The 27885-nt window shown below is 40.6% G+C and overlaps 1 protein-coding gene across 2 annotated transcripts in view; it reads left to right on the forward strand.

Annotated features, from left to right (window-relative positions):
* adamts17 (ADAM metallopeptidase with thrombospondin type 1 motif, 17) overlaps window positions 1-12328 on the forward strand; it is an 84137-nt gene extending 71809 nt beyond the window's left edge. For both annotated transcript variants that reach the window (XM_056737265.1, XM_056737325.1), the window contains 2 exons: window positions 7279-7456; window positions 9021-12328. In XM_056737265.1, the coding sequence (XP_056593243.1) occupies window positions 7279-7456; window positions 9021-9175 (333 nt within the window). In that variant the 3' untranslated portion in view covers window positions 9176-12328. The remainder of the gene's footprint in view (window positions 1-7278; window positions 7457-9020) is intronic.
* The last annotated feature ends 15557 nt before the right edge of the window (window positions 12329-27885 follow it).

The raw sequence follows: 27885 nt of genomic DNA on the forward strand, positions 1-27885 counted from the left end.
ACGACTCCTGCCTCGTCACCAAAGCCGGGCCCTTGTTAGGGCTTGGCGCCCACTTACTCAGTGAGTTTTCTGTTCTCCCCGGGTTTACTTGCAGCCGATCGCACACTCCACTGGACTGTGCTCGGCGAACCGACCTCACACCCTGGCGAGGCGTGAGGTCGTACACATACGACAGCCGTCACCACTCTCAAACCGACAGTGCGTGCCGTTGTCCCGCCAGGCAGGTAAGCAGGCGGAGCAAAAACCTTCCCTCCGGGGACTCCCCGCGACATGGTTAGCTCCGCCAGCCGACGAACCACCCCCCGTGGGAATGATGAAGCAGACCGTGGTCACCCTGTCACAGTCCCTGGGAGCTCGAGAGCTGCCCACACTGTCTCGCTGGCTAATGAGGGCGGTCCGTCTTGGTTACTCGATCCAGTTCGCCAGAGACTCACCCAAGTTTCGGGGCATCATCTCTCCCTCTGTCAGAGGCAGGGACGCCTCCGTACTTCGGGTAGAGGTCACCACCCTTCTGGCAAAACAGGCATCGAGTTCGTCCCTCAAAACCAAGATGTTCAGTGGGTCACCACCCACACTTCATCGTTCCCAAGAAAGACGGCGGGTTGCCCCCAAAGGCTGTGTACCCTGAACAGAGCACCTTCACAAGCTGCCATTCAGGGTGCTCACACAGAGGCGCGTCCTGACATCTATGAGGTGTCAGGATTGGTTCGTGGCAATCGACCTGAAGGACGCTTACTTTCATGTCTCGATCCTCCTCGACACCGGCCGTTCCCACGGTTCGCGTGCGAGAGGCGGGCATATCAGTACAGAGTCCTCCCTTTCGGTCTGTCCCTGACCGCCCTTTCTCCCTGAGAGGAGGAAGGCGAGCGGGTACTAAACTATCTCAGCGACTGGCCTATCTTAGCACACTCGCGAGATCTGTTATGTACACAAAGGGACCTGGTGCTCCGGCACCTTGGTCGATTGGGACTCCAGGTCAACCAAGAGAGGGGCAAGCTCTCCCCAGTGCAGAGCATCCTCTTTCTCGGTATGGAACTCAGCTCTGTCACCATGTCGGCACACCTGTCCGCAGTTGTGCCCAACCAGTGTTGAACTGTCTGAAATGAACATTTTAGGCAGACAGCGGTCCCCCTGAAACAATTCAGAGGCTCCTGGGACACATGGCGTCCTCGCGGGTTAATACCCCTCGAGTTGATGCACATGACACCGCTCCAACACTGGTTTCAGAGTCGAGTTCCGAGGAGAGCGTGGCACACCGGCAGCAGGCGCATGGTGATGCCGCCCTGCTGCCGACGCACCATAACCCCTAGTCTTTATGACTTTTTCGACGGACTCAGGTCCCTTTGAGCAGGTTATGAGGCAGGTCGTGGTGACGACTGAAGTCTCCCTGCAGGGGTGCGGTGTAGTGTGCAACGAGCACGCAGGTGGGGTGTTGGACGAACCCCCGCCTGCGCTGGCATATCAATTGCCAAGAGTTGTGGGCTATGCTACTTGCACTGAGCAGGCTACGGCCTCTCGTGCGAGACATGCACGTGCTGTTCCGAGGACAGCACTATAGCTGTAGCGAATACAGATCGTCAGGGTGGCGTTCGCACACAGCAGCTAAACACAACTTGCTCGACGCCTCCTCCGGTGGAGTCAACAGGTGACTCGTTCCCTGCAGGCCACACACCCCGGGCAAACTGAACTAGACAGCCGACGTGCTTTCTCGCCAGTTTATGCCTCGTGGAGAGTGGCGACTCCACCCCCGTGCAGTCCAGCTCATTTGGAGGCTGTTCGGGTAGGCCCAGGTAAAACCTGTTCACCTCCCGTAACACCACCATTTGCCCGCTTGATAGTCCCTGCCCTCGGCACGGATATCCTTGCGCACAGCTGGCCGCGGGATGGGCGGAAGCACACCTTCCCCCCCCAGGAGCCTTCTTGTACAGACTCTGTGCAAGGTCAGGGAGCAGGAGCACCAAGTGTTATTGGTTACACCACACCGGTCTAACCGCACTTGGCCTCAGAGCCGATGCTCTGGACAGCGACTCCCCCTGAACCATTCCCCTGACAGAGGACCTGCTCTCTCAGGGGAAGGACACGTTCTGGCATCCCAGATCAGACCTCTGGAACACCCATGTCTGGTCTCTAGACGGGACGAGAAGATCCTAAGATGGCTACTCCCCCTATACGGCTGAGACCATCACCCAGGCTAGGGCCCCATCTACTAGGCGGTTACACGCCTCTAGACGGTGCCTCTTCTCGTCCTGGTGTCTTTCTCAACGAGAAAGACCCACTGAGGTGCTTGATCAGGATTGTGTTCCCCTCCTCACGAGACTGGAGACTAACATCTCCCTTCCACACTGAAAGTGTATGTAGTCGCTATTGCCACTCATCACGACTCAGTCGGTGGAAAGTTTCTAGGGCAACACGACCTGGTCACCAGGTTCCTAAGCAGCGAGAGGGCGGAATCCGCCTCATCTTCGCTCCATACCCTCTTAGGACCCTAAGTGGTCCTGGGGAGCCTCAGGGCCCCCCAAAGAGCCCCTCGGAGGTTCCGATCTTCCTCATAGAGTAAGACGGCCCTCCTGACGGCGCTCACTTCCTTCAAGAGGGTAGGGGACCACCGAGCATCCTCCGTGTCCCTGGATTGCCTTAAACTCGGCCCTGGAAACTCTCACGTTATCTTGAGACCCAGGCCCGGATGCGTGCCCAAGAAGTTCCCACTACTCCCTCCGGGGCCAAGTGGTGAACTTGCAGGCGCTCCCCATAGGGGAGGAAGACCCAACCCGATTAGTGTTGTGTCCAGTACGTACTGGACCGCACGCAGAGCTCTGAAGCTCTGACCAGCTCCGTGTCTGTTGGAGGACAGCAGAAGGGGAAGGCTGTCTCCAAACAGAGGCTGGCGCACTGGGTCGTGGACGCCGTTACGACGGCATTCCGATCTCAGAATCTCCCATGCCCATTGGCAGTGAGGGCTCACTCCACACGGAGTTTAGCCACCTCCTGGACACTGGCAGAAGCGCCTCTCTAGCAGACATCTGTAGAGCTGCGGGTTGGGCTATGCCCAAACACCTTCGCAAGGGTTAACAACCTTCGCGTAAACCCGGTGTCAGCCCACGTCCTGCGTGGCGACATGTAGGACTGGCATCCGGGGGGGCGTATGCCTGCGAAAGCACCTTTCCACCCTCTAACAGGTTGGGTCAGTGTGCTATTTACCTTTTCTTCTTACCCGAACACATCGCTAAGAAACTGGTACCTCACCAGCCTCCCTTCTTACCCAGACACTGGTTAAGAATAGGCATTCCATCCATCACCAAACAAGCACCCCCTGGGGGCTGGCTGGGCAGAGCAGCCTTCCCCCTTAGGCCGGGATACCATGTGAGCTATCACAGATAGCTCTAACCGGACCTAGTGCTACCGGACGTCTGTAACACCCCCTCCGTGGGCTGTTCCGTCTGATGTATCCTCATGAGAATGGTTCCCACTCCTGGTAACCCATGAGCTTCCCCAGGTGGGCCTCCACCTCGCGGTTAACTACTCAGTCCGCACGTTCCATGCGTTCTCCTCCAAGGACGAGACCATACCTATATCCACCATATTCCTCCCCACGGGTAGGAGGTGGCCTCTGTAGCGCTTCTCTGATTAAGAGTCGCGCTTACCCGGTGTAAACTGATCTGGACGGCCTCTCGCCTATAGAGAGCTAAGGCCCCGTCCGTGAAAGTTACCGGTCAGGGCTGTACCCATCTTTCTCCAAGAAAGCTCTGGAACCCCCCGACCACCACACTGGAAGGTTACAGTCTCACGAAAGCTTCGAGATGACACGCCCAGGCTTGTTACCGTCGCTTCGCTAGAGATTGTGACGCGATACAGCGTTGTGGCGTTTTCCATAGGCAACCCCATCTGTCGTTCTCGACACAACGTCGAGAGACCGACAGAAAGGGAACGTCTTGGTTACGTATGTAACCTCAGTTCCCTGATGGAGGGAACGAGACGTTGTGTCCCTTATGCCACGAACACGTATCGTATTCTGCTGCAGTTTGAGAGGTCTCAGGCTCTTCAGAACAAAGGTAAGTGAATGCTGCACGCCGGCCTCCTTTTATACCGGATTTCCGGGGGCGGAGCCCGGCATGCAAATTGCATTCGCCAAATTTCATTGGCCTTTTTCTATAGTAGTCAGAGTTGATTGGTTCTCAAGGGCGAACCCATCTGTCGTTCTCGACACAACGTCTCGTTCCCTCCATCAGGGAACTGAGGTTACATACGTAACCAAGACGTTTATTCAGCGTACTGAAGCATCTTCATTATTTACCTTCAGTCAGAGAGTCCGCTGGGCTCCCTGTTAGGACCCTGCTGAGTTCTGCATTTTTCAGATAACCTTGAAGGCTTCTCCCGGAGGAGAAATCTCTGGTCACATTACTTCACTGGCTTCTCTGAGCATACACATCCATGTGAGCTTACAGCAGTGGGGTTCCCAGAATCTACAACGAAAATTGGTATTTTGGACTTCCTACAAGCAGGCGATTATTCTTTTATGAATGAAAGCAACTCTGAGGTGAAGGTGGAAAATCACATCATGTTTAAAATGCGCGTTGAAGTGAGCATTTAGAGTAATAAGATTTCACTGGGGGCGGGGATACAGATGATGATGCCACAAAAATAGACAGCGACTGATAAAACGTCTCGTCACGCAATGCTCGACTGCTTTTCGCCAAAACTCAGATATGAGATACATCTCTCTCTCTCTCTCTCTGGTCTCCCTCTCTCTTTGAGGTTTGCGTTTAGCTTTAATGAGTTCCTGCTACATCAGAGTTTTTGTAGTGCTAATCTCATCAGTTTTGTGTCTTCACTGCAAAAGCAAAATTTCATGATATTCATTGATAGTGGTCGACCGATATGACTTTTCAATGCTCAGCTTGAGTACTCCGTATATTTGGAGTAGTTTGAATTATTGAAGTAAATAAACATTTAAATGCTCAGGATGGATTAAGGGATATCCTTCAGCCAGAAGACCGAGTTGGCCTCTATGGGTGCCATTCAGGAATATATAGAGTAACTGCCTGGCTGGTTCAAGTTAACCATTTGAAAAATCTTGGTCTATCTTGAAATCGAGTTGTTTAAAACAAGCCAGATTTGCAAATTTAGCACATGACATATTGGAAAAGTTCACACATTACTTATAAATGAACTGGTGTTTGATTTGAAGTGAGGGTCAAATGTGTTTTTTAATTCTCATTCAGTCCTTGTTTTAACACGTGTCCTTGCTCCGTATGCACAGTACAGGGTTCTGCATCATTGACTTGTGAAGTTGACCGTAGAAAGCAGATCTTACGCTCATTACTGAATGTAGGTGTGATGTTTTATCTGTTAAAAGAGCAGATGTGTTCCCTTTTCTTTAATAAGGCCCACAGAGCCGCAGTGGACAGACAGGATTTACACTCACATGAATATTACTCATTTAATCTGGATGGCTGACACGGTTGAATTAACTGCTTTATAGGAACAGACCATTAAAAACAAAAACAAAAAGGATTTGGCTGCTTTTCTCTTTTATTCTGGACGTGATTGTTCTCTTTTTATGTTCAATTATGTCAGCTGCATTTTGTGTATTGGCACAGAATGGCAGTTAGATATTTTGTTTATTAATGAAGTGAAATGTTGCAATAAATTTGACACGATTTAAAGCAAAACAATGTTTCTTCACCCCTTGACTGTGAGTTTCACTGTTGTTGAAGTATTTGTACCTTTAAATTTACCAGCAAACTTTAAACGCCCATGAACGCCTCCGCTTCTGTCTGCCACAGACATCTTTTGCAAAAGATGTGATAAATAGACTCTGTTTTCCGGAGGCAATTTATTCAGAGACAAGCGACCGCGAGAGATACATCACGGTATAATAAGTGTGACCGAGAGAATTCAAAGATGGAAATGTGATGTACATCATCAATGTCAGTTCACTTTCATCAGTGAGGACCATCTGACCTCATAGCAGCGTTTCACGATAAACCAATCCAAAATCGATGAGGTTAAATCAACAAACCTGTTTCATTTACATTTATTTACTTGACAGATGCTTTTTTCTTATAAATGAATGAGCTTTTTACTTTTACATTTACACAGCAACTACAATAAAGTAAAGCACACAACGCTATGTTTCCATGTAGGAATAATATTGAAGATAGGACAAATGTTCTGCTGCGTGGTTAGTGAAATAACCCATGAGTACTGGGCCATCACGGTTGATGATCAGATTACTCGTCCCTTTGGTCTTTATCTGGAAATCTGATTCAATCAGTTTTGCGATCAGACAACTGAAGTAAGAAATCACTTTAAAGGGAAAGTTCATCCAAAAATGAAAACCTGTATACATTTTTTGTTCCAATGAAGATATTTGGAAGAATGTTTGCAGTTTTCAGTTCTGGGACATCATCCACTGCCATACTAGGAAAATAAATATTTTTTTGTTCTGTTGAACACATAATGAGATATTTCGAAGAATTTAGGTTCTGGGGCACCTTTGACTACCATTTAATTCTTCCTACAATGGTAGTCAATGATGTCTTGGAACTGAAAATGATTAACATTCTTCCAAATATCTTTCTCCTTATCTTTATACAGGTATGAAATTACACGAGCTGTCCATTTAACCTCAGAGAGCAGTTTTGCAGAAACCTTTCTATGAAATACATTGACACTTGATCAGAAACAGCAGTTAAAGTGTTTGGCCAGAGACCAAACAAAAATCATGTACTGACTGTACCAGTTTGATGTAATACTCAAACGTTATAATATGTAAACATTATAAATATTCACAGCAATAAATTCAGACATTCACACACTCATATTTTCAATAAACATGCTTTCATTTTATGCTGTCTATAATGTTTCAACAAGAGATTTAAACACATTTGGTTTGTAAAAGTGAGGAAGCAGTTTATATAAAGCAATGTCATTATAACAGAGATATATAGACAGAGATCTCAAGAGAATGTTTGAGCGGCGTGGAGCTCATACAGCACAGGCTAGCCTCATTAAATCTTTTTTGTTTCATAACAGAAAAGTGTAAAGTGGGAGTTTTGCTTGCAGATGCAGTGCTCATTAGAATAACATGAACATTCAGAGTCAGAACGTCTGAACATTTCTTTATTTACTCTCTTTTGTCATTCCAGTGTTTTGTTATTTTTCAGCACAGAAAAGATTTGTATTGCTTCGAATTGTAACATTTTACAATTACATATAAAAATCATAATTATTGGGATGGATGTGGAACTGAAAATTTCTTCAATTGGTTTATTTCAGTGCTCGTCATCATGTGGGCAGGGCTTGCAATCCCGAGTGGTTCAATGCATGCACAAAGTGACCGGTCGCCATGGCAGCGACTGTCCAGGAGTTCTGAAGCCCCCCGCTTACAGACAGTGTCATCAGGGGGCATGCAACGTAAAAGTCAACGTCAACACCATCACGTCCCCTCGACTCGGTAGGACTTTTGTATTTTTTGTACAACGAGAATTAACGACACTCTTATTGTACAGTGTATGTTTTATCATCTTTTTTCACAGTAGAGATGTAAGTCACTGCTGTTCTATTTAAAGGTGCTTGTTTATTGTTTTATACTGTGGTTTGAGGTCTAGTTATGAGATCGGATCCAATATTGAAGACACAGTACTGCTTTTTAATTTTAGTCATTCCACAAATCAAGTGTCGATCTCTGCCTTGTTCACAAAAGAATCCTCGGAGAAATGAAACGAACAAATGCTCAATGTTTTTCCCACATGAGTTGGAACATCTTTAAAAATAACTTTAACCCCACATTACTAATATCAGAATACGAAAGAAGGTTATGAAGCGTCTGTATTCTTCCACAACCAGGGGTGTCACAATATTTAGTTATCTCTAACGGCATGTTTGTTTATTGCTTGCTCGCTCTTATCTAGTTCCGCGCCACCTCTGTTGTTATTTCAGAATTGTCATGTGGAAACCAGTGGGCAGGACTAGAGAAGTAGTCGTTGATGTTTTTCTGTGGAGGTGGTGTTCAGCCTATCAATGTTGTCATAGATAAGTGTATTCCAGAACCTGGCGTTCACGGGGCCTGGTGTCAGTAACAGATGTAATCTCAGTAACAAGGGCATTCTCAGTTCTGACACTTACACAATGTTCGGGTGAATATAATTTCCTCTTATATAACAAAAGCTCGGATTAAAATTGTGATTTAAATGAATGCCTCCTTTAATTCAATGCTTCAATCATTTCAATCGTTCAGTTTGCTATGATGTAAGAGCTACATTACATAAATGATCAACTAAACTATATCAATATTGTGTTATATTATATTATTAAATGACTATTTCTAAAATAATTAATATTTAGATTTTAATATTTCTGTTTCATAAACATATTTTTATCCTTATTCAGCCTACTTTCACTTGGTTTTCTAGCTTCTAAGTGATGTGACTCTTGAATTGTACAAATTCGTATGATGTTTTTGATAAGAAACTGTAATCAAGCCTTATCCCTAAACATAACCATCAGCTTATGTACCAATGCATACCAGTTAGCTTTACAAATATATTGTGTTTATGCAGTCATGCCACTCGGCGGCCATGTTTGCAGAAGCCTCTGCGCAGTTATTTACGTCATGACAAGTCCACGTTTCTATCTACTTGAATGGGGGAAGGCAGATATTTATTTTACGATCAAGAATAAATCATGACTTGAACTGTATGATAACTTCAGTTTGCTAAGCTTAAATTACGGTAAAAATCGCCTCATCTAGGCTGGGAAGCGCCTCACGAGAGCACCGCCCATGAGAATCCTCAGTTTTATTGATTGACGATTGGCCCGTTTTACCGGAAGGTGGGACTTACTTCACTAAAGCGGACATTTTGAGCGTTGCATTCCTCGCCATTCATTGTAACGGCAGGTGCACATCTTGTTAATACCTTTATCTTTACGTTAATATCTTTGCTTTATGTTATTGGAAATCGTTCCATATAATTTCACTTATGATATGCTGTGTCTTTTCCTTGTGTCGTTCCTGACAGCTGCACTGACGTACAAGTGCACAGGTGACCAGTGGGCGGTGTACTGCCGGGTGATCCGAGAGAAGAACCTGTGCCAGGACATGCGCTGGTATCAACGATGCTGCCAAACCTGCAGAGACTTTTACACCAGCAACATGCCAGCAAACAGTTCCTGATCCAGCACGCAGAGGTGTAATTCATTTCTGCCTGTTACATATGTACTTTCCAGAACAATGTGTCATATTCTTGTTACGAATGAAAATGAAATCAGCTTACAAGATGCACGTGAGATTCCCAAGCATGCTTTCGAGGACATAAACATTAATTATTCAAGTATGTGAACACAGATACTTGTGATTCATAAAACAACGGAAGTACAGTACGCAGATGTTATGGTGCCGATAGGTTATAAGCTGACTGTTTGGAAGGCTCAATTCTGATTGGTCAGTCGTGTCTAATATTCTTCAACAACCTCCGCTCATCCCGACTCCCTAACTAGCGCTACTTACAGTACATGCATCACGTAATAACTAATAAACTATTTTATCTCTAACAATTATTTGCATCATGTGACCTGTAGTCAGTGTTGAAGGTCACTCTATCGCCCCCTGTGTTCAGATCACTATATTGCTTGTTAAGTACGTCAGTTTGCGTACTTGCATAAAGGATGTTTCTGGCCTCCGAGTTTTATTTGACTTGAAATGGTTTCATGTTTGTTTTGCTGTAAATGAAACCTGGGTCAGCACTGGCCTGCCTGTGGCATTGTGGGTAAAGCTGAATTATGAATCATTCTTCAGAGCAATCACGCCATGTTTGCTTTCTTATGGCCACTGGTTGGCCAAATATGTTTGCAACACATTTTATTCCTTTATTTTATTTCTTTTGCTGGTAAATAGTCTCTGTTAGAAAAACCTCACAAGGTGCCTGCATAGGCAGCAAGCTTCTTAAATGAAATGAAACTTCATTCATAGGTAGCAAACAAATTCCACTTGATACATGAAGTGTTTCGGAGCAGAGACAAAATAATGCCTGGTGTTATGTTTATTGATGAAAAGCCATCTAGATGCACTCAAGCCGATCAAAAGTGACCCGAGTTTCTCTTTAGTGTGTTTTAACAGAACTGAGGCTCACTTGGAGACGGCACGCAATGTGACTGCTTGTTCTCGTCTACTTTAATCACGGTGCAATTGAACATTGACCTGTTGGCTGTTTATAATCACATTATTAATCACACTTTGTGTAGGTTTACATGTTTTTGTGTTTTTTTAATACATTTTTAATGTAAATGAAGCTCTACTGCGGTGTAAAGGTGAAAAACATCACAGATGATCCTCATAAAATGTTAAAGGGTTCGCGCTGTAAATAATGATTTTTCTATTCAGTTTTTTTTTGTCTGGTTTTCTAGTACAAGTATCTAAATATTCTTAAGGTACATTAACTTGAAAAGCAAAATGACTAAAAAATATCAAAGTTCACTTGTTGCCAGTGAGGTTAGAGAAATAAACATACTTCAAAGGGGAAAACAAGATTAGTTTTCTTACTCCATTGGCAGTAGGTGTTGTTTTCAATTATTATTTTTTATTATTATATACAGTATTATAAATCTATATTCAAAACATTAAAACATTTTGCTTCTCAATTGTATATATGCACCAAAAAACATATTCTCTCATTGATTACTCAACTTTATGTCTTTCCAAATCCATATGGTGGTTAGGATGATATGATGAAAGTAAGTGATACATTCGTGAGGACACAAGGTTGAGAACATGATGAGAGAGTTCAGTGTCGTGTGTTTGTTTGAATGTAAGAATCGCGTCTATCTGATGGTGCTGTGTTATCACAATGAGAGCTGCTCTTGACATTCATCGTTTAGTGTCTTTCTCAATTAAGTTGACGAAGCCGGAGGAATTCTTGCATTTCTCACTTCGTGAAATATATGTAAACACATAGACCGTGTGTGAAAAAGATAATAATGTGATATAAAATAAAACTATTCAAACTCTTCTTTTCCTCCCGTTTGAAGACACTTTAATCCTGGGTTAAGCAGAGTTTCACAAAAATGAATAAGCACTTTTTGAAGCCAGAATTGCGATGCCTTGCTTTAGAGTTGAGTTTGCACCAAAGACATTTTGTGTCAAGCTTGACAAAACGCTGTTTTTAGCAACAGACAATCAATCAAAAGTTATGTTTGCAATTCAATATTTGTGTACGTTGTATAGTCAATGTAAAAGCCAGGTGAAAACAATGTAAAACTTCACAAAGAGACCTTTATTTTTAACATTTTAGCCTGAAAAGAGTTAAAAAATGACCTTCAATTTCATAAATAAATGCATTTTTGGTCATAAAACGGGGTTACAACAAGTTTGTAGCATCTGCATGTATGCATACAAGAGTTTAAAAAGGTTGGGATCTGGTAAAATGTGAATTAAAGATGAAACATTTGCATGCCATGAAACCATATATACTGTATATAAAACTAGATGCCTCATTCGAGCTTTCGATGAAGAAGTGGCCGCCATCTTGGAACGCTCCACTGACGTCACTCACAGTTACATTGAATTCCTGAAAAATGGGATAACTTTTAAATACGTTTTCATAATCATAAACGTGTATCAGCTTGCTTTTGAATAGTAACGGACTGGCTTTCAGGGTTGGCAGATTTTTGTAACAAAATCAATCATGAAAAGCCTAATGTCCCTAGTCCAAACAACAGAACTTAACATTCATAATTAAAACCATCTTAAGATCAACTGCTAAATAGCAAACTCCTTCCACTTCTGCCCTCCAAATAAACACCCCACAGCAACAGTTTATTCCACAATTCCATAGGAAAAACAGATCAGTTCAATATGGCGGACGACCTTCGTATAGCGGCACATAGAAACAGCTGCTAATGCGTCATCTAGTTATATATACATCTATGCATAAAACAGCCACATGGCCAAGGGCAACACTGCATTATGTGTGTGTCTGTGTGTGTTTGTGCCTCTGAGATTGTTGATTTAGAGACCTTGAAAGCACAAGGTTACAAAAGGTGCTTGACAAATTTCACTACTGTGAAATTCTTTTTTTTGGTCACGTTTTGTTCTCGTACCTGTGTATGTATTTAAAGATTAAATGTTTGTTTGTTTGTTTGATGTCAGGATTATTTAATACATAAAGATGTAACTACCTGCTTCATATGGTATTCAGCTGTAGTGAAACTTGTATTCCAGTACTGTACTGTTTCGCACATGTTTGCTACATGTACTGCAACTTTTAATGGTGCTGATTTAAACATTGCAAACTGTTCATACGGTAAACTCAAATAAACCATTTATATTGTGTATTGGGATGATTTTTGTGTCTATCTCTTACATGAATTATTTAACTACAGCAGGATTTAAGCTGTGAAATCACGCTCCGTGCGTCTAAGGACACTTCCATATTTAATAGTATGCAAAATGAGTAGCATGTATGATACCACAGTGTTTCAGCATGTGTTTGGATCGATACGCTTTTATCCCCGTGTTACCACTAAATTGAAAACAAAATAATGGACAGATTTAGTCAAAATCAGTCTTTTTGTATGTGCTTCAGCATCACCTAGCCATATTCCACTGCTCATTCTACAACACGTTTGTATTTTGCTCGTCCTAATGCTTGTCTCACCGTACTGCTGTGAATATATCACAGTCAGATGAACTGTAAGCTTGTTTTAACCATTTTGAGTCATTTCAACTTTTTTCAATCTTAAATGTTTTACATACCTTAAAGGTGGGGTGGTTGATTTGTAAAGGTTCTAGCTTTAGCCTGCTAGCACTGAAACTATAATCCCACCCTCTATACGATTCACCGTCCAAAGCCAGGCCTCGTCCAAACATATTAATGTATTTAGTAAATCCACGTACAAATTACAAACTAAATCTATTAAAATATTCTCGAAGCATGTTCATACCTGTCCAAAGGAAAGAGAGCAAGCACGGTATCATCTTTCATACCCTTTGCCTGCTGGAGCTGTCTACATGGTGTAAAAGCTGAACCGATGTTAATCGATGATGATCCAGATGTTTTTTCATCACTGATTTTCCACAAACTGCCTTTCGTTTTGTAGATTTACTCAGATCAGCAGGAAAGTTTGATTGTTGCTGACTGTCCGCCATTCTCCCTACATTGACACAGCGGACGCGCAGATGATGCGCAGATGATGTATGTGTGAACAGGGTGCGCAGTGCTATGCAAAATACGTTGGCTGAAAATGTACACATGACCAGTCACAGCAGAATAGTTGATTTGACGAACGTTTTTTGGTCCTACGCCTTTCACAAGCGATATATAATTATACAAATTTTATTTGAACACTGTATTTCTCTATTGTCATCAGGATTTCCAACCAACATGGCAAAAAAAATTCTAGACTGGATAACCCACCCTGCCTTTAACTCACCAAAATAGGTTAAGCAATTTTACAGCAATTCACCTCTGGATAAAATGTAAATTATTAATTGAAATGTGTAAAATTGAAAGCAACAAAGAAATATATATATTTTTTAATTGTCTCCAATGATGAGCAGGTGGAGAAACAAAACCTTGGGAGAAATAAGACTCACCTGGGAGGGCCAGTTCCCCGCTGACAGGTTTACATTTTTTTTATATTTGTATATATTTCAATGATTTTAGCACAGCAAAATTCCCATCATAATCAATGAAGCTGTCTACACTGCATTATAATTGCTGTCGTAGATCTGTCATATGTGACCCTGGACAACAAAACCAGTCTTTTGTGACAATTTTTCTAAAGTGAGATTTTTACACAATCAGAAAGTTGTATAAATAATCTTTCTATTGATGTATGAGTTGTTAAAATAGGACAATATCTGGCTGAGATACAACCGTTTACAACTCAGGAATCTGAGAGTGCAAAAAAACTTAATATTGAGAAAATTGCCTTTGAAGTTTTCAATCAGATGCACTGCGGCAGGCCATCCACTCACAAAAATAAAGTTTTTATATATTTAAGGTAGGAAATTTACAAAATATCTTCACAGAACATTATTTTTACGTAATATCCTAATGATTTTTGGCATAAAAGAAAAAGGGTTCCTGTGCTACTTGAGACAGGTTTTGTGATCAGGGTCACATATAATGTACATTCATTTACATTTATTCATTTGGCAGACACTTTTATCCAAAGCGAAGTAGGGTGCAGTGGGCAGCCACCACTGCAGAGCTAACAGGGGTAAGGAGCCTGATTTGATTACAAATCAAACTCTCTATAATCACAAATAAAGTTTGATCTGACTCATGTTTCTCATGGATGTTATACAAGAAATAAATATTCCATTTATGTACGAAATAAGTATTGCATAACTTTAAGATTACAAAAAACGTTGAGAATCAAATATTCACAATGCTATAGTTTGAATCCGTTGTTCAAAATAGGACACATGTGAGCAGCATTGTTTGAAAGCCATTATTACATCTCAAAGAGGTTGTGTGAGATGACCTGTTAGACAAAAGAGGTTGATTCAGCTATTATATAGTGCATGTGTTAGACTCAGCCATTTCTGACCGCTTTCTCCCACTGGACTCCTTCAATTCACCTCACACGACAGGAATAATCCAGACGCCAGCAGTCCATCAGCTTCTGTCCGTCTGTGAATGGAATGAGGAGAAGGAAGAGTGCTGTGATAATGCCCTATAAACCGAGGTGATGTGACATTTAGCCCACACTGAATAACCTTGAAGAAGATGTCAAGCTCATATTTTCACACCTTAATCAAAGTGGACGGATGGATGCTTTGTAGGTTAAGCAATTTTCAATTGTGAATAAGAAGCTGTATATTAATCATATTGACTATAAGCAAAACATTAAAGTTATACAAGTAAAAACAAAAAATGTATACGAATCAGCCACCTCGTAAAATATCTATGAATTCCTTTGAGATCAGGTTGGGTTAAATACCTTACACACATTTGATTAAAGATGTATTTCTTTACATTAGAACAGCTCACATTTTTTTACGGGATGAATTAGTTTGTGTGGGTTGGTTTTAAATAGCTTTTCTGTTATCTTTGTAATAATATATTTATTATATTATTGGACAGTGTTAAGTGTTAGGTGTTCAAGTAAATTGTGGCGAAGGGTAAATAGAACTTGTCTTTATTAATGCTTTGGGGAGGCGGTTACAGACAGTGACCTTTAAAGAGCACTTCACCATAACTATACCCATCCATCCCTCTGTGTCATTCACGCCACGCTGTAACTGCAGATATCAGCAATCCATCATCAAGACATTCTTACTTCCTTAATGACTTGTTATTGTATAAGCTACAGTGCATAAATCAATCATATTAATCTTGAAATAATAAGATACATTTTTAGTCTTAATTTTATTTTATTGTAATGTGTTAAGGTTGTGAGTCTCCTGATTGTGTGGTTCTTCTCATATGACAGATGACTGTTGTTCTCTTCTGAATGTTTCCTCAGGTAAACACCTGTAACACCTGCTCTTCTCACCTGCTTCTCTCGTGCTTTCAGCTCTGATAGAAGGAATCATGACAAAGACGAATGCTGCATTACACAGGACGGATGGAGCTATAAATCTAGCAAGTTATCATGAAACAGACCCGAAGGTCTGTTTGTTTCATTCCAGCGATAAACCTCAATGACAGATTATTTTGTCGACTAGACAGACTGTGTCCTGTTAATGAAATGTGACATTTTTTAGACAAAACAAAGTGTGAGAATTATCTTTAGTTCTGAATTATCAACGGTCTGATGTGTAGCTTAAAGTCCCAGTGAAATTTTAAAAGAACAATTGTTGATTTTTCATGTTCATTGTAAAGAGTTTATCAATGTGGGTCATTCTTTTTTTAAAGGTCGTGTGCCCTCATAATCTTCAGATACATCTGAAAATGGACTTCCGCCCTCACGTTACTTTCCGTCTTCAATGATGTACGTTAGACGGCTTGGGCGGAGCACACTTTAACTCCTCCCCTTCAACTGTCACTCTGCTCCCAATTTCATTTCAAAATGCACGGCTGTTTTTACTCATCAAATCAAATCGCAGAGAAAGACGAAAGCCACACCCACTATTTTCTCCTTAGAAATTCTGTTTCACTCGCATAGGTGTTAGAAGGTGAGAGTAAAAATGATCACAACTTCCTGTTTACAGGAACTTTAATACAGATGTGTGTGGAGATTTGTGTGAAAACTACAATAAAAAATTAATAAAATAAATCCTCAAACGTTACCTTTTAATTTAATTGATGGCCCTGTATCTTTATACGATTATAGTGTCTCATAGTCAGAAAGAAGATGCTCGATCTTCCCCGTGCACACTGGGGTTAGTAAATATTTAGTTTGTTTTTGTTAAGTTAGGAAGTGAAGTGTTTTTTAAATGTTCTGCATACACAGGCATTTAAGAAAGCAATTAGTCTTAATGTGTCAGTTATCATGTACTGTTAGCCAATCACAGGAAGATTGTGCGGATGATGCTCAATAACACTAAAGAGTAAAGTTTGGTCAGCTGTAGAACATGTGACCCATCAGACACTGACAATACTCAGACTGCAACCATTCCACTGTTTCACTCATAACCACGCAAAACAAGCAGATTTCAAATACATCGCTGAAATCATATGGAACTAGATATCACACATACGTTGAGCAATCTTCGGCCATTCGACATCATTCAGCGATGGAAAATGATAGGCAGCAGCAGTAGACTCTAATTCACCATTTAACACCCGAATACACAGAGTAAAAACAACGCAAGTATCGTCAAAAGTATCGTTTGTCATGAAGCTTATCGATACTCTGGTATCGACACAATTATGTACCGGTCCAAAAAAGTACAGGTTCTCCATACCCATCCCTAACCGCAATGCACATAAAAAAGACAAACTTATGCCCTGTCTAGGCTACAATGGAAATTAAAGGGATTGTGAATAATCTTCCCTGACCTGAGCATTTCAAATTAGACACATCATTGATGCGATGTCTAAAATAAGCCCTTCTGTCACGGATACTAAAATGCTACAACTGAGACACGACCAGTAATCCAGTAAGACAAAGGCATGTACAACTTGGCAGACGAGTAAACATGCAAAGGCCATTTTAAAGGGGAGCAAATCAAGAGGGAACAGGTGCGGGGCAGGAACTCATTAACAATGCTAAAGAGGAAACGAGAGGGCGGGGACACTGACAAGACACGAGAAAGCGGATGTCATATCTAATACAAACAATGCCATGTCTTTCTCACACAAGACACGTGGGTCTGTCATGATTCTGCCACAAGACTCTAAACTATGACCGAACCCCCCCACTGCTACAAGAGCTGCAGATTCTGTAGCCATCTTTAAGAAACGCCTGAAAACACATCTTTTCCGCCAACATCTGACTGATCTGTTCTGACTCTTTTCTTCTCTACCCTAAAAATGTATGAATGAATGGTTCCGTATACTGTGTTAGGCTATATGAGACTAGTCTTCTTTTTGATTGCACTTATGCTTTTGTTGTACTTCTGCTGTCCTAATTGCTTACATTATCTACCCCACTTGTAAGTCGCTTTGGATAAAAGCGTCTGCTAAATGACTAAATGTAAATGTAAATGTAAGTCCTAAAAGGATGGGGCTGGGTGGTGGAATCATAGTCCGCGGAGGCACTCGGGAGAGGAGTCTGAGGGCACTTGACAGAGGCAGGGGCAGGCTTAGTCGGGAACGGGGAAACAGTTCCCGGGGAAGCACCCAACAAGGACGAAGGCAAGACTGGAGAACCAGGCTGTTGTGGGGGAGTTCCAGGGGGAGAAAACATGAGTCCGGCTGGATCATTGGGTTTGAAGCCGGCTGAATCCCGGCTAAGACGCCGGCTGGACCGGACTGGTTGCTGGCTGCATAGAGCGCCGCGACTCCCTCCACTGCCCCTTTTTCTTTAACCGGATCACATGGCCGGTAGCGAGGTAGTGGGTGGGGACTGGCTTGCTCCGCACCGGACTCTGAGAAGAGAGAGAGAATACAGACACCAAACCCAGGTGAGAAGAGTCAAACAATAATGACATTTACATTTAGTCATGTAGCAGACGCTTTTATCCAAAGCCACTTACAAAGAGTTAGAGAGCAACAAGCGATATGTCATACAGGAGCAATAATACATTAGGTGCCAATACAAAGTTACTGGTTTCAACTAAAGCTAGACCACTACCTGTTGAGAGAAAGGGTTAAGGGTTAGTGTTTTTTTGTCTTTCGGGTATTCACAGAAGAGTCGGGTTTAAAGTAGTTTTTTGAATGTTGTGAGGGATGTGTTAGACCGGACAGAGTTAGGAAGAATGTTCCAACAGGAAGGAGTTGTGAAGCAGAATGAGCGGGAAAGTGATTTACTGCCCTTATGGGAAGGCAATACAAGACGCCGCTGGTTTGCTGAACACAGGGATCTTGATGGGGTGTAGGAGTGCAGGAGGGTGTGGAAGTAAGCCGGTGCAGATCCAGTGATAGTCCTGTAGGCAAGCATTAGCGACTTGAATCTGATATGGGCTTCGACCGGTAGCCAGTGGAGAGAGATGAAAAGGGGAGTCACGTGAGCCCTTTTGGGTGAGATAATTAACAAGGTAAGGAGAGATCGGGGTCACACCACAATGACAAGAAAGCACATGGCAGGCTGTCAACCAGAGGGCCATTTCATAAAATATATTAGAGAACGAGCCAGTCTTATTATGGTTAGTCAGACGTATTGTCTGTTCATTCAGTTTCATAAAGCAAACTTAAAATATTATGAACGTAGTTACTATGACAAGTTATGCTGGCAACAATGCTGTAGAAAGATTTGTGGACACTCTGGCGCTCTGATGTCGACCACAGTTTACAGGGCTGCGTTCTCTGGAATCCTCTCAAGAGGCCGACTTCTATGTTCCGATTAGTTATCGCCTAACCGCGTCATAGCTCATTACCATAAAGTTAACCTGATTTCAACTCTCCTCAAGGGCCAAGACGTGCCGCTGATCGCACAGTTAGTTGTTGCTTAACTAGAGGTCAGTTAACACTGACCCACCGTAATGTGATGATATAGCCACTGATTCTCTGTCATGGATGCAATATTATATCACTTTATTGATCATTATAAAAACAATTTTATGAAATAATTTAAATAAATTTTAGATCACAGTAACAAATAAATAAACTGTCTGTTGACAAATTCATTTAAAGATTTCTATCAAATCGATATAATCAGATATAAACAGATGTGTGTGTTGTATATTGTCTGCCTGAGGAGAGAGAGGCTGCCAGTGATGGATGTAGAGAAGGACAGATGGGAAAATAAACTGATTTTTGATGACAGTTAATCAGGTAGGGTTATTATTTTTGTAGCTTTCATTTTTCCCTTTTCCTTCAGTTTGATAAAATTATTTTATTAGAGGTTGAGACTGCTTGCTGGGAGAGAAAGCATACTATTAAATAGTGCGAATGTTACTGTTTTTATCAGATTTGGTTAATAAGATAAAAACTGTAAAATTACAGAAAAATTCTATGTATTTTTACATTACATAACAGTTATTTTAAGGTATATTTTTTGTGCCACAGCTGCAAGAAAATGTCTTGATTTTTTACAGTAAACGTAACCAGACAATGCACAACTGAGATCATTTCAGGATTTAATATTTTATAATAGATAAACTTAATTGGCAAAGAGTGTTGTCATGAAAAATCCTCTGTGTGTTGAAGCTGAACCAGGAGACATTGTAGTCATTAAATATAGTTTGATTTCACGTCCCCTGTGCCCAGCACTTCCTAATGACAACAATAAATCACATATAAATGATACAATAAATGATATCTGTTGTGTCATTAGAGAAACACTGCATTAATACTGCAACAATTCTCAAACAAACATACACTTGAAACCCTTTTTGGAAAATACTTCTTGTTTTTATTTCTGATAGCTTAAATTAGTTTGTGTAACAGTTTATTATCAGGAATTGTTGTCATGGCAGCTGTCTGATGTAAAGGTGTGCATTTATTATCTGAATGTTGAACGCAACTGTGGATCATCCGTCTGTCGCGATATGAAAATCTGCACCTCTCCCACATAACAATTGTGTTCTATGATATTTCTTCGCTCATCTTCCATGAAACTTTGATGACATAATGGCTTTTAATAAACTTCAAAAGCTCACAGATTGTACATCAGTATACACTGTACATTTCATCGCCTGCTCAAATGAATACAGACCTCTTTGTGGTCCAACAGACAGTGAAAATCGTATTTTCCTTGATCTGAATCGGATAGATGAGTGACGTCGTGTTCTCTGTGACAATAGCACCATGACACATCTTTCAAAGACATGGGAGAACATGTGACCTGCCGGGTAACCCGCTGACACCCTGTCATCTCTCTCCCCTACAGTGACAGCTTTTCAGGAGAATGAATGAGCCCCATCTGCCCTGCTCAATGTTTATCAGCATTCAGAAGTCGAGGATCGGATGTGATGTTCAAGCCAGATTTGCTTCTTTTTTAAACTATTAAGAATTACAGTGGGGAGCAAATATGCTTCGGAAGGAATTTTTAGTTTAGCCCACAATAAAAAATTCTGTCATCTTTTACTGAGTGGCTCGTCATTTCAAACCAGCATGACTTTCTTTCTTCTGCAGAACGCAAAATACAATATATTGAAGAACCTTGATGACCGGACAACACTGAACCCCATTGACTTCCATAGAGTTAACCGGTCTCCCTAAATGAAACACCTGATTGATGAGTTGAATCAGGTGTTTTATTTAGGGAGAGATCTAAAACATTCTGGAAGATGTGCCCCAAGGACCAGGGTTTGGAAACACTGGTGTAAACACATCACCACATAGACATTTCTCAAAATATCTTCTTTCGTGTTTAACTGAAGAAAGAGAAAGAGTCACATACAGGTTAACAGCCACATGAGAGTGAATAAATGATGACAGAACTTTCATTTTTGCCTTATCTATTCCTTTTTAGGGAAGTGGTAAGTTACCTATAGAGGGTATGCATTGAGGTCACTTTCCCACGTGAACATGCTGGGACACGCCCCCCTGAGTGCCAGGACATGTTTCCTTGAGTGGTCAAATACAAATGTTTTTAAATGTATTCAATAACATTGCGTTTCAGTTAGGAAACAACCTCAGCATCGGAAGTATCGATATTTCAGGATCGATCCGCCCACCCCTAATACCCTAAAATGAAAAGAGAGGGAGACATGCGCTGTTGCGCTAGCTAGACTCAGCCAATCAGATCTGAGAACCAAAATAATTGTACATCTCACAATGGATACAGTATAAATCAAATTGACATTTGCAATGCCAAATGTTTATATCGTATAGTAAATTATGGATTACCTCAGGGATCGGTTTTAGGACCCTTGCTTTTCTCCATATACATGCTGCCCCTCGGCAACATTATTAGAGAACATGAAATTAGCTTCCACTGTTATGCAGATGATACTCAGCTATATATCTCATCAAGACCAGAAGATTCCATCAAGCTATCCAAACTGGCAGAGTGCATCGAGGACATAAAACATAGGATGACTAGTAATTTCCTCCTTTTAAACTCTAGCAAAACAGAAATATTACTCATAGCACCAAAATCAAGTAAACAGAATATCTCCGATTACAGCCTGCAAATTGAAGGCTGCACTGTTACTCCAACAAATACAGTTAAAGACCTAGGCGTTATATTAGACGGCAACCTGTCATTTAAAAATCACATCTCAAATATCACAAAAACAGCCTTCTTCCACCTTAGAAATGTTGCCAAATTACGAAATATATTCTGTGTTGCCGACGCAGAAAAGCTTATTCATGCATTTGTGACCTCACGGCTTGACTATTGTGATGCTCTACTTAGTGGTTGTCCTGTATCATCAATAAACAAACTACAGTTAGTTAAGAATGCAGCTGCCAGAGTTCTTACTAGATCAAGAAAATACGATCACATAACCCCAGTTTTATCATCGCTTCACTGGCTACCCATTAAGTATCTGATTGATTTTAAAATTCTTTTAATTACTTACAAAGCTTTAATTGGTTTAGCACCTACTTACTTAACTGAGCTTTTATCACATTACAGCACATCACGCTCTCTAAGATCTCAAAACTTAGGACTTTTGATGACACATAGGATAACTAAATCCACCAAAGGGGGTCAAGCTTTCTCATACGTAGCACCTAAACTCTGTAATAGCCTTCCTGATACTATTCGAGGGTAAGACACACTCTCCCAATTTAAATCTAGATTAAAGACTCATCTTTTCAGCCAAGCCTTCACTTAATGCATAGTTAATGAACAGCAGCTACGCTAATTATTCTCTTTCTGCACCGCCTCGGGATGCCCATCCCGAGGTAGGGAGAAATTCCGCCAGGTCCAGATGATCGACAAAGATGGAGCTGGGATGCTCAGTCAGTCCATGTAAGGCAATTCCACCACCACCCAAGAGAAATACGACCATATGAACATCCCAGCTCAGACCACTACATTACCACCCAAGAGCAAAGATGGACTACTTGTCACATTGATGCAGAAGTTACAATACTTGGTATTTAATGGTAAATTTACATCACATGTCAGCAGTTTGAAGTTATAGCTTCATTCAGTGGCCCTGATTGGAGGTTCCTGGTGGTGTTTGTGGGGAGTGAGGGGGCTCGTTGGTTGTGTTTGGGGGGATTTTATTTGCTGGGGCTGTGTGGGTCCGGTTTGGTCTTGTTTTGTGGTCGATGTCGGACAACAGAGGAATAAAGCTACAACACGCCATTACTATTTTCCCTGGTTGTTCCTCTGTTTTCTGGTGTTGATCGTGGAGTGGGACCGGGTTGAACCTGCACGGTTTTCAGTGAGTGGGACTTTCTGGGTTGCAGATGGTGGGCTCTCCCTCTTCCTCATGGATATTTGCTCGGTGGCTTTTGGTCGGTGTCACTGAGTGAAGCTATGACACGTCAGAGGGGATCTGGCCCTCCCGGCTGAGCCTGGTTTCTCCCGAGGTTTTTTTTTCCTCCATTAATCAATCATTGGAGTTTGGGTTCCTCGCCACAGCAGGGCAGTGTTGGCTTGCTCACCGGGAGACTGCATTTATTTATTTATTAGATATTATTTATTAGAATGATCTTGCTTGTTCTATAAACACCATGACTGTGCTGTGTTTTAACTTTTATGTTTTTCCCTGTTTGCCCCTGTAAAGCTGCTTTGGAACAATATAACATTGTGAAAAGCGCTATATAAATAAACTTGAATTGAATTGTAATATTACATTTTTTTTTTTTAAACTGAATATAACACATCTGATTACTATTATGTGTAACCCGTGATTTGCACAAAGTGTAGAAAAGTATTAGTGGTGGTGTTTTTTTTATTTTTATTAAAAAGTGTTAGAGCAGATCAGACATTTATTGCATTTTAAAAGCCATAAATTCAATATTGATCAGAATTAAGAATTAACACTCACATTTCTCATGTGGCCCCTTTGGATTAATTGCACGCCCATAAATTAGAGGAATATTTGGAAAAAGGTTAAGAATAAAATTTATGTATAAGCTACTGTCATAAAACACAATATACTGTATCTTATACTGCAAAATATCATAATATTGTGTTTTATGACAGTTTGCAAATGTTTTGCCATTTTTTCAATACAAAAGTGTTTATAAAACACAGGGTAGAGGGAATTGCATCTACAAACACACAGTGGTTATCAAATTTCAGTTTGGAATAAATAAATAAAAAATAATTTAATGCCCGAATAATAAACGGCCTGAGGTATAAAGTTTGCCCACCCCTGATCTATGTTATTTGAGTAAAGGAAACTAAACAAGTAAACCAGCAACACAATGACAAATGCAACATACAGAATGGAGACCAACATAACAACAACAACAGAGCTGAAGAGTGTAGTCCAGAGAGATGGTCCGGATCAGCATGTGTGTGATTCACCAAACAGCCGATCTCTGCTGTACTGATGACACAAACAGACACAACACACAGCTCCACATTACAGAACAAGGACAAACAGAAGGACAGCAAGTGGTCAACCGATAACCAAAACCTTCATCCAAAACACAGCGAGAGAGAGAAAGAGAGAGAGAGAGAGAGAGAGCATCACCAGCAGGACAGGTGGTTGATAGGGCATTGTGGGTGGTTTCTAGGGTGTTTTTTGTAATTTTTTATTGGCTGAAGGGCATTATGTTATTTTCGTATCTTTTTTTAAGTGAATTTTGACAACTTGAACAATATTGGTTTTTAATAGCACTTTTGATGAAGCCTGCACTCCAAAATTGGGGGCGATTTTAGGGTTTATGGGGCAACTATTTCTTACATAAAAATACATATAAAATATGAATAATACACTGTTGTTATACACAGAGTGTTGGGGCTTAGGTTCTGAATGCTTAATTTAAACAAAGACGCTGTTATTTTGTGTGTGCTAGGTCATCTGAGGATTCTGAGATCTCATTAAAAATCCCATCAACTTTATCAATATCATCTGCAAACAAAACATTTCTCAACCCTCCTAATCTCAAAGTCATACTCAAATAAGAATAAAAATACTCAACGCGGACAAATATAAAAAAATGTCAATTTAATTAATCCATCAGTATGTTTGTTAGCATTGCATGACATTAACTTAATCTGATGTGTGTTTAATAAAGATCTTACTCCACCTGTGAGAGAAACACAAATGTTATACAATCTTCCATCATTTAAAGTATGTGATAAAATGATAAAAGCAGGTTTTTTGCATTCAAAGATTCAATGTTTTTTTATCATTTTAGGACAGATGTTACACGTCTTTCCCGACAGCATAAACATCCTCCATCTTAAGATGCTTTTGGATTTGTTTGTCTGTTGACCCTCACATTGACCGAGACGGGCATCTGTGGGTCATAACATCCAGCCTCATCACACACCTGTCACCTCAACACCGCTTGTCATCTCCATCCTCCGTCTCTCAGACTTTCATATTATGCTCATACGAATCAATATCAGACTTCTCCTGTCGAGACATTGCAATCTCCTCCAGCATCCGATGTTCAACAGTAGTCTTACTTATATTGTACCAACGAAACTTTAAAAGAAAGAAATTAAGATGTTAAACATCTGCTTGATATTAGTTCCAGTTCCTCCCATTTTTGCTGGGTTATTTTTAACCCAAAATTGGCTGAAATATGAACATTTTAGGGGTTCATTTAACCCAATAGTTAGGTTCATCATATAACATTTGAAATCCATTTTAAACTCAGATTATGTACCGCACATTCTGTTTGTAATTATTATTATCATAAAAAAAAGAATAATGACGACGGTGATGATGGTAATAATAATGATTATAAAAAAAATATACAATAACAATAAATTAAATAGAAACTACACAATATTAAAGAAAGGAAAAATATTAAAGGCAATTAATATTAGCAAATATAATAATAATAATATTGTAAACCTGTACAGGCGGGACTTAATATCGTTCATCGAGTATTAATTGGATCGTTAAAAGTTGGGTGTTGCCAACAAAATGGAGTCAGATTTGTAATCAAGTTTGCAATCTGTTAGTCATCGCAGCCCCGCCCTCACACCATTCCTCATGACCAGAGGTCGATTCGAGAGGGGGCGGAGGTTCATGTTTTAAATTACAGATTTGTGCGAATTGTGTTTTGTAATAAAACACACGGATTAAAAATGAATACTGCAACAGTGTGTAGAACAATTTGAATTGACAGTTTTAATTTCATGCTGACTTTAAAGAAGGTTTTTGTGGTTTTTATCATGTCTGTCTGGGGCTCATATGGTGTTTTTTTTATTCTATTTATAAGCCTCTATCAGTTTATACAGAAAGCCGGCAGTGTCTTCTTAAGCATAGCTAAGATCTCTGTGGAAACGCTCTTTCCTTCCTTTCTAGATTAATGACTGTGTGAAGTGAAGCTGGAAAAACACACGTGTGTGTGTGTGTGAGGGGGTTTGTACCGCACACTTTGTTGTAGTGCAATATTGGATTTCTTGCTGCAGTCTTGTTCATTCCTTCAGGTGCACTGCTGACTCCTGTACTGTGTTCCCGCAGGACACACACACACTGGTGTGTTGAGTTAAAGATGTCCGTGTCCATCACTGTTGAACGAGACGTCTAATGAGGTGTGAAATGCAATTGAGATGGAGCTGTGCTTTAAATCAAGCACTACTGACTCATAGAACAGCTCTCAGTCAGATGGACGGTGCTGCATTTCACAGCCTTTAATTCAGAATTAAAAACAGAGACAGAAATACAGAGACCTCCTTTAATGCGCACTAGAAAAATCCGTGAAAATAGGACACATTAAACTGTATTAAAATGGAGGACTTTCCATTCATTTTTACAGTTGTTTCACCTGTATTTTGCTATGCATTAAATTGCATTTTAGCAATAATGGAAATGTCCGTTAAATAAAGGAATTCATGAAAACAGCAAAAACAGCTGAATCATGGTGACATGGTGTCTTTGAATGATTTATTACGGTAACTTTGGAACAAAGATATTATGTTTTTATCACACATTTTAAAATATTGTTATAATTAAACATTCCGAGCAGTTTTGAGATAACAAGCATCAAAGTTTTTGCATTTCATGAGTTTTCAATCCAACGTATGGAAAAAACATCACATAATATAATTATCACAACATGCAGTTAGAATATGTGAATAACTCCATTTTGACATAAAATTCAGACAAAACCCTATAAAAGGATACTTCACCCAAAAATAAAACTTCTATCATCATTTACTCACATTCAAATTGTTCCAAATCTTTATAAATGTCTTTGTTTTTGATGAACACAGAGAAAGATATTTGGAAGAATGCTAGTAACCGGACAGATTTTGCCCCTCATTGACTCCCATATTAGGAAAAAATTCAATGGAAGTCAAAAGTTCGTCAGAACTGTTTGCTGTCCTACATTCTTCAAAATTTCTTCTTTTGTGTTCAATAGAACAAAAATAAAGATGGATTTATTTTTTTCTACTGTGAAGTCAATGGTGCCCAAGACTTGTTTGGTTATAAGCATTCTTCCAAATATCTTTCTCTGTGTTCATTCCATTCCATTGGAATCTGAAAGCGTCTGCCAAATAATTTAATGTAAATGTAATAACAACAAAGTCCCTGTAGGTTGGATTTTATTACAATAAATATTCATAAACTAAAATATGATCTCTACATGACAACCTCTCCATCACAGGGTCATTAATAAGTAAAATATGCCTCATCTTAATTGACATTCCCATCACATTTGGCTGTCAAAGTATTATGTTACTTCTCAAGTGTGTGCAAATGAAGCATTTTAATGACAGATGATGAATGCTTTATGAGTACCACTCGCTGAAAAAAAAATCTGACACAGAGCCAAGAGCTTTGGTATTTTACTCACAATAATCTCAATGTTCCATCAGAAGAACCAAACTCTGTTTTCTTCAACATTTCGTCCTGTAGGTGTATTTTTTCACCAAGCTTCTTGCAATGTTGGAAATTTGGTCAATCCTCTTTGTCCAGTACCTGAACACTTAAGAGGATTTGCACCAGTGATGTCTGAAAGAAACAAATGCATCCCGGACATGTGAAGTAATAATTGTGTCTCCTCTTATAGCTTCTGGAAATCCTCATCAGCCGCTAATGAGAAATTAAAACAAACTCCAAAAAGAGAGGAATTACTCTCAAACTCTTTCACATCAGTGAAATGACTCGTCAAATCTGAATGCAACAATCCACAGAGTGAACATTTTACCAAGCTCTTACATCGATTCGTATTTGGATTGTGTTTCCCCGCTGTTCTAGTCATTAACATTCGGTTTTTATTCACAAGCCCGCAGCCTACTTTCCCTCCCAGTCAGGAGATGTTTTATTAAGTTTCCCTTTAATAAAGAACG

Source organism: Triplophysa dalaica, chromosome 1, assembly GCF_015846415.1.
Source record: "Triplophysa dalaica isolate WHDGS20190420 chromosome 1, ASM1584641v1, whole genome shotgun sequence".
In the NCBI taxonomy this organism is placed as follows: Eukaryota; Metazoa; Chordata; class Actinopteri; order Cypriniformes; family Nemacheilidae; genus Triplophysa; species Triplophysa dalaica.